The 8,701-nt window shown below is 45.7% G+C and overlaps 1 protein-coding gene across 1 annotated transcript in view; it reads left to right on the forward strand.

The window, feature by feature from the left end:
* The window catches only part of nrp2a (neuropilin 2a), a 73,370-nt gene extending 66,562 nt beyond the window's left edge, over positions 1-6,808 (forward strand). The window contains exon 15 of the mRNA XM_067260996.1: positions 4,353-6,808. Within this exon, the coding sequence (XP_067117097.1) occupies positions 4,353-4,777 (425 nt within the window). The 3' untranslated portion in view covers positions 4,778-6,808. The remainder of the gene's footprint in view (positions 1-4,352) is intronic.
* The last annotated feature ends 1,893 nt before the right edge of the window (positions 6,809-8,701 follow it).

The following is an 8,701-nucleotide window of genomic DNA, read 5'->3' on the forward strand; positions in this document are numbered from 1 at the left end:
GAAGCTACATGGGGTTGGCTGGCTGTTGCATGATTAAGCCTTGCTCGGTGAACTATATGGAACTTTGTCTGTTAACAGAAAACGAGGATTGCTGTGTCCCTGATAGATTTGTTATGGGCTTTTGTTATAGTTAATTACTATGGCTGCTGTTTCACACCAGGTCAATACCTTAGAGTTCTCTGAATCATTTATATTGTATCGATCATTGGATTGCTTCCAACGTCAAAATCTATATTGCTCTTGGTGTGAAAATCCCCTTACCATCAATTGCTGGTTGCAAGCAAAGCTTTTATCAGTTCAGTCAAGACAGTCACGTGATTGATTTCACCATTTATTCTTACACATGACAAATGGTTTTACATTGGCGGAATGGATGTACATGGGGAAGCGCTCCCTGCCTTCACTGCACATGCATGACATGAGGCAGGGAGCAACAAGTTAAATCCCCCACGGGGAGAACAGACAGACAACACGGGGGAGAAGGGGACGGTGGTGGGTGGCAGCAGCGCAGACAGCAGGTACGACAATGCGTGTGCGTGCATGGAGCGTCTTTATAGCGCCGCCTATCGAGCTGAGCCTATGGCCTGAGGGCACGGCGATGGGTGATATGACGCGCGCTGCCCAAGGGCCATGCCTGAACCTGCTTCGCTCATATGACGCATCTTGATTCATTTGGCATTTTTTGTGATGGAGTTTTCTTTAAATTTTTTAAACTTATTTATTGTTTATGTTTTTCACAGAACAAGACAAAGGGAACATTACCTCAGACGAATGATAAAATAACAAGAGTAATACAGAGAAAAATAATAATAATAATAAATACAAATATTCTGTATATGTATATTACTGTACCTAATATGGATGTTCACATCTCCACAAACATGATACAATAATATACAGCCATATAATGATATTAAATATATAATGTATATATACAAAAGAAAATACAAAAAGAAAATATATATATACATTTACAGATTGAAATATTCTTTAACCATGTGCCATCTCTGATTAAAAATGGCAGTTTTCAATTGTAGTGATGCCTTAATATTTTCCATCATATAAACCTGTTTTAGTCTCTGTTTCCATTCAGTTACTGATTTCAGAGACTTCCAATTAGCCGTAATGTTTTTTCTGGCAATTAGTAGTAATACACGTAAAATATATCTTTGGTCAGCATTGAAAACATCAACCGATATGACACCCAGTAAGAAAAAACGTACATCTGAGGGGAGTTCTCTTTTTATGATTTTCTCTATCTCTTCTTTAATATTTTTCCAATACGTAAGGACTACTGGACAGTCCCAAAATATATGTGTATAGTCACCTATTTTACCACATTGTCTCCAGCATAAAGCTGCAGAGGGGTCTTTTACAAAGTTTGAAGTAACCAGAGGAGTATGAAAATAACGTATTTAAATTTTCCAGTCGAATTCCTTCCACTGTTGACTATTAATTCCCTTATGGCACCTATCCCATAACTCATCCTCTATTACTGTATTAGCTTTTAATTCCCACTTTTCCTTAATATTGTTGTGATGGAGTTTTTGAACCAGCATGCTTCTGCATGTGCCCATGGGAGAGAAAAGAAAGATGAAAATAAAGTCAAAACAAAAAAAAATAAAAAATCTTTAAAGGCTGCTCACCTCTCTCTCCCCTGGCCAACTATTCTGTATCTCTCCACCAGGGGGAGACCTTCCCGTCGCCAGCGACCCCACAGTAGATTCCCTGGCAGTGCCACCCTTACCAGTCCACTGGTATTACGTAATGGCTTCCGGGGGCGCCCTGATTCTTCTGGCGGCGGCCATATTGGTCAGGGCATTGTGTTGCCGTCGACAACACCTGGCAGCTAAGAAGAGCCAGCTCTCAGTGGCCTACCACAGCTCCACCCAGTGCTTCCAGTACAGCCATTGGTCGCCCAGCGCTATGGCTCCTCCTGGGGCGGAGCCTGCCCTCCCTGTGAGGAATGTACTATGACGGGCAGGCCAGAAACGTAAATCCCCTCCCTCTTTTTAAAGGAAGTGGTCACAGTAGTTTTGCAAAGGACGATGCCACCGTGACTCTCTTGGGCCCCCTTATTGCCAGCTAACTTTTCAAAGTGGATGTCTTTTTGGTCGCTGTTTTGATGGAGGACTTTGTTGTTGATGTTTCATGCAGTGCTGAGAGGATATGAGTCAGCCAAAGTTCCTTATCTGAGAGGGTTGTTTCGGGACTTTTGACGACTGGCTCCAACACACCGCCCTTACTCCTCTTGGAAACGACCCCAGCCTCAACGCGCTCTGTGTGGGCCGGAGTCCTCCTGGCGCGGGGTGGGTGAGATGGGTCATCTGTGAGAAAGCACCACAGCTGCCAAACCACAGACTAGGAAGACCCTGGAGAAATAAAGAGTGACTGAGCTGCTGGCGTCCTTAGAGAGGGTCGGCTGCTGCAGACGTCCAGATGGGTGGGGGGTTACAGGAGAGACGGGGTTACAGGAGAGACGGGGTTACAGGAGAGATAACGTTACTAAATGCAGTTTACGGAGCTTTCCGACAGATTCAGTATTGTCACTAACGACACCCTGTAATTACTCAACAAACATCGAGTGCTAGTTCATCTAAGACTTAACAGGGTTGGAACAGGGTTAAAGGAGTCTTCAGATGTTTGAAGGAGAACATACTGTCATAACATATTGAGGATAAGAGAACATGAATCCGACTGTTGGTATTTCAGAGGCGGAAACCTTATCTGGGTTTTGATTGAGTGCTCTTTCTTTCCATGATGAAGGCATCAGTCCATGATGGATGTGCCCTCCTTGTGTTTAGTGTTCCATCACGGTTCTCTGGCGTAATAAAGAACGTGGTTCCCGTTCGGCACAAGCCCCGCCCACTCTCTTTGTTCTTTCTTCTCTACTCGGACTGACCATATGACAGCCACATCTCTGAGCCTGTTCCTCTCTCAATGTGAATGTGTGTTGTGTTTTGGAATCGTAAACAGATGCAGCTTTACACCATCACGACCGCTTCCTGATTTATATTCCTACAAATCCCACAATACTGTTGAGGACAGCTGGGAGCCATATCGATGGTGTTGTGTTTTGCTGTGTATATACGCTCTTGACAACGATTCAACTAATCATGGAAACCAGACACATGCCGTGTCCGATGCACTCCTTGCCGGAACATCGATTTAAAAAACCTCAAATGTTCACAAACAGGATGGAGGAAGCCGAGATGAGTTTGAAATCTGGCAAATTCCTTTTGTCTGCCCAGAACATCAACATTGAGAACAGACTGGTTCAGTGCCATAGAGTATGTCCTGTACCTAGAAATACTATTATGTGAAGTTTCCATATCGATCGATCCTACACAGTGGATAACCACTTTGTTTTGCTTAAACGAATAAAGCCACAAGTCAGCTGAATTGTTTTTTATACCTGTGTAGCAGTCAGGCTTTTGCAGAGTGTGGTTCTTTGGCACGGTTCCGCAACGTGCTTTTAAATCAACTGAAGGTTAGACACCCCACTCTATCCATCTCAACACCAATTTGCTCCCAGCTCTTAATAGTTCTAATTAGTTAATGGACAGATAACATTTATTAAGGCAGCAGTAAGCGCCTTTTTCTCCCACCTCCCCTCGCCCTCATACTCGGCCAACAGCCGTTGCCCCAGAGACGACATTAACGAAGCTATTGGTCATTTGAGATCTCCTGTTAGGGGAGGTGTGCTATGCCAAGCAGATACTCCCACCTTTGACCGTATGCCAAGTGCTGCGCGCACTTCCCAAGAAAGGAACGCTCACACCAAATGAACAGTGGATCTTCTGAAAAACAACATTGACTTGAGCTTTTGGAGTCCCACACAAGTGATTCTGGAGTATGGACTGTGTGGTGGTGAATCACTTGACCTTACCTGTGATTCTAGGCAATGTTCGTTCTCCAATTCTTCTTATTGACACAGCCATACATGAAAGGACTGTTTAGGGGATGGTAGCCAAGATAAGATTCATATTTCAATATTAGAGTGAAACCGTTAACTGCATGATTTTGAACTGGACAGCGATGTTGATGACTACGATGAGGAGAATTATGATGAGGATGTTGATGATACAAGATTGTGATTAGGATGATAAATGATAATGATCATTATGAAAAAATTTATGTGGGTTCAGCTTTTGATGTTAAATCCATAGTTTTATGTCATTTTGTGAGCAGTGTGTTTGAAATGGCTAAATGAAATGTATCTATATTCATTGGTGTGATTTCTGTGACAATAAAAACATATTTTTCTAAACTCTGTGTGTGTATGTAAACTTGTCTATGTTTGTGTACCCCGGGGCATTGTTTAAGTTTTCTATTATTTGTTCCTCTTCCAGATCAGAGACCAGTGGACTTTGGAGTGCACCGTCTTTTCAACAACCGGGGTCAACTTGACGGAGGTACGACCCAATCACACACTCCTTGGCTTCCCAGACAGCCTCTTGTCATCCCTTCATTCACTAACATTGAGTCGTGGAGCACCGTCTCGCCCTCGTCAGACCCTCCGGTGACCCGCACATCGGAGAAGGACAACTCGTGGCTGTACACACTGGACCCCATCCTGGTCACCATCATCGTCATGAGCTCGCTGGGCGTGCTGCTGGGCGCAGTGTGCGCCGGCCTGCTGCTCTACTGCACGTGCTCCTACAGCGGCCTGTCGTCACGCAGCTCCACCACGCTGGAGAACTACAACTTTGAGCTGTACGACGGCCTCAAGCACAAGGTCAAGATCAACCAGCAGCGGTGCTGTACCGAGGCCTGAGGAGAACGAGGGGGAGGATGAGGAGGAAGAAGAAGAGGTGGAAGAAGAGGAAGAGAGAGAGAGAGAGAGAGAGAGAGAGAGAGAGAGAGAGAGAGAGAGAGAGAGAGAGAGAGAGAGAGAGAGAGAGAGAGAGAGAGAGAGAGAGGCGGCCATTTTACCATCCTCACTATCGTCTCTATTCTCTCTGCTTCGTTTGGCCCCTAGCAACCCTTTTGAACCCTGAGGGAAAGAACATACCATCCTGATAGGGGTAAGCATGGAGGAAAACACATTGTCAGCCCCATCATGAGAACCCCCATCCCCCCTATTTTTCTCAAAGTTGTGCTGGCCAAGGTTGGGTTTAGTGGACTAGTGCCAATGATCGAGGGACTGGTCTCTGTTGTGGACCTTTCCATTGCCAGGGGTGCTAGGCCCCAAAAAGAAATATTAACACATATCTGTTCCAAATACCTAATACTCCACGAGAGAATATAAATCATAGATTTTTATAAGGTCTAATTTTTACATCTGGAGACAGTAGACTTCCCTACTTGACACAGAGAAGGCATTAGACAGGTGGTAGAGGCTAGGAAGTGCTTAAGAGTGAGTGTTTTTCCATCACGTGAACACAGTGCCCTAGACCTTAGTTTCTTTGTGGACCATTTTTGTTCAGGTATTAAGGATTCATGTAACATAGCATCCACCGTTTTTCTCTTGATTCTCTGACAGTCTGTGGTATTTTTAGACGCCACATGTCTTTGAGTGTATTTTTTTTTTGTTCAGTCCCTTTTTCTGTTTCCTGTTTGGCCCTTTGCCAGTATGTGGACGCTGATAAATTAAGAATGAGGTAAATAGAAGGGGACAAAGAAATGTTCCGCTTGAGATAAAAGTTACTTTTAGATTTAGTTTCAGGCTGTCGTCGCTGTTTTTCTATTTATGTAAGAGAAAGTCATTTTTGCACTGAGGCTAAGGGTCAAAGGTGAACGTGTTTTGGTCGGTGCAACCTATGGATTGCTGAAGGCGGGGACGGGAATCTAGATGCTGCGAACAAGGACTAAAAAAATCAGTGGAGCAAATCACAGAAAAACGAACTGATGAGCACTAAATCCGAAGTTCTCTCTGTGTCACATAAAGGACTTTTAAAGAAGAAAAAAAAGAAGTGCACAGTGAGAAACTGTACTTCAGAATCATTGACCGGACACAGATCTGAGCCTTAAGTCAGCTATCTAGCGAGGAGAGGACAACCGAGGGAGCGTATCCTGGTGTGTGGACCTCAAATTCCGTGGCTCCATCAGGGTCATGGGTACCACCAGAGCACCTCTCATTGGCTCCTTCGTTGCTCTTTTCTCCACATCTTTCCTTTTTTGGGGGTAATTTACCCGGAGAGGCTGGCATGGAAGAGGGGTCCAGGTTTTGGCCAGAGATAAATGACTGAAAAGACTCTTGCATCTGGTCCTTCTGGTCTCCTCTGCCTTGTGAAGTGGGAGAGGGAGAGAGAACAGTCAGGCGTTTTCACTCGACACACACATACACCTACTGAATTACATACTCATACTGACATGCCAAAATAACATATGAGCACTCTTCTTTGTGGATAAATACGCCCACACACACTCAAACACACACACACACAGACATACAGCAGCGCACAATGCTTGGTGTGTATAGAGCTGTGAGTACCTGGGTATGACAGAGTGGACAGAGGCCAGGGCTGAAGAGGCCATTTTGGCGAGGAAGGTCCCCGAATAAAGACCGCCCGTCCAAACACGCATCGCCTCCCTGGACCCCGGAGGCTCCCATCACTGGACCCCAATGACTCTCTACCAAGTGCCTTGGAGCTTCTGTGATCCAGCTTGCCTTCGGAGTCTGTATCAAAACACCACAGTTGCAGTGCCCCCTTCTGTCAGGGAGGGCAAAGTCACAAGTACCGGAATCTTCTCTCGCACTGGACTGACGTAACGCTGTTGTTGTTGTTGTTTCGGGGGCTTTGTACAGAAACTTTCTTTTTATGATTGTTATTATTATTGTTATGATTATTTAATAAAGGATTTATACCATACAAAGAAGCCTAGTGGTCGTGATTGACGTCTCTGCTGTTGTTCTTCGTTCTCCTGTCGGTGAATGAAGGATGAGCCATAAAATGAGAACTCTAAGATAGATAATGTGCTGTGAAGCCTTGCCTACAGTATGAACTCCCAGACATACAACAGCCATAACTCAAAGGTAAACATTAATCAAATCTCCTCCACACACACACACAAACACACACACACACACACAGTGTGGCAGCCACACACTTTCTCTCTAATCTCCCCATGATGTCCCATTAGCCAGGACCTCTAGTCGTCCTCGTTTAGGAGCTCCCAACATCAAAGCTTTGAAGTGCCCCTGGCCCCCATGACACACACAAACACACACACACAATTACGTTACTTCTCTTTTTACCTCAGCTCAACGTCCTTCTGACACACGGTTCTGTTTAGCTCTATCAGTCCCCCTTACCCAAATGCAGACACCACGAGCAAATACTGTACGCCTGGCATTTAAGATCAAAGATATGCTGTCTGACACTTGGGATTCAGATGCTGTGAATGCAAGATGAAACAAAGTCCGCAAAGAAAGACTTTAGGGTAGAACGTAGCTGTTCTTACTACACTTACATAATATGCTAATGTGCAATACATATTGTCTGAGTTTCCCCATTGCCTGCTGAGGACTCTGTCAGCGTTTACCTGGCCTGTACAGGGCATCGGAGAGCACACTGTTCCAGGACCAGCCAGTCGCAGCGGGTAAGGGCACGTGTTGGTCCACTGACAGAGTAGCTGCTCCCTGTTAGCACGCTCCACACTTCCACATAACGGTCCAATTACAGGCCCGGAAAAAAACAACAATCTCCAAAGCAACAGCGGAGCGCGTCGCCATCTGCTAGCAGTTTTGATTGATCCCCACAGAAAAGAGCAGCAAACAGAAACGACAACAGAACTGTCGACAGGAAATCACCAACGGAGCCAGACTGTCATTGTTCCGTGTGCCGCCTCTTGTTTTTACACCCAAATTATTAGAAACTTTTTGTCCTCCAAATGTTGTTTTTCTCCCACCTTCCGTTTTTTTGATCAGTCTGAAATAGAATACTCCATAGGGGCTTCCCTCTCCCCTTACATCAGAGCACCAACTCTGATGTCAACCGTCGAAAGCTGCAGTGGCATTCAAAGCAAGGTCTGTAAGACGAGAGAGCCATGATTGAGATTGGGGGGGGGAGGCTTGAAACGGTCACAACAGGAAATGGTTCCGACACACAGCTAATTAATCCAGGTTGTGTAATGGTGAAAGAGGGAAAAGCTGCACGTGCCCAGTGCACACAGACATGCCGAGTCTCAGGCATTGTGTTCTCTGGGTTTTTCTCCTTTTGGGGGACAAGGCTAGCACGTGTTTTGACTTGTGTGGTGTTGCTTCTCAATGTTGTTTTCATTTATTTATTTTTTTGCCTCCTAAAGTTGTTGAATATGTGCATGTGTGTATGGTTTTGGGGTCTGTGATGACGTGACAGCGTGGACAGGTACCAGAGGCAGTCAGGTCAGGACAATTGGATCAGAACCTAACGTGGTGGCTCAATCAGTGGCACCCAGGAGGACAGAGGAAGCAGAAAGACCTTGAGACCGGCAATGCATCTAATGCTTTCAACAGCATCCAGAGGCCCCCTTTTTCACTCGCACACACACACGCGCGCACGCCACTGTCACACAGCCACCTCCCGTCCCACACGGCAGCCTGGGAAGTGGGCCCAGACCGGCAGAGTTGTCCTGCCAGCGGTTCAAAGCGCTCTATCTGGGTCAGACGAGGAGGTCCAGGGGGGCAGGGGGCACAGGGAGCTGTGGACGGCCAATGACGCTCATCGCAGTGACAGCAACGGCCATCGCGTCTAAATATTTACGACCGGACGGATCG

This window comes from Osmerus mordax, chromosome 22, assembly GCF_038355195.1.
Source record: "Osmerus mordax isolate fOsmMor3 chromosome 22, fOsmMor3.pri, whole genome shotgun sequence".
In the NCBI taxonomy this organism is placed as follows: domain Eukaryota; kingdom Metazoa; phylum Chordata; class Actinopteri; order Osmeriformes; family Osmeridae; genus Osmerus; species Osmerus mordax.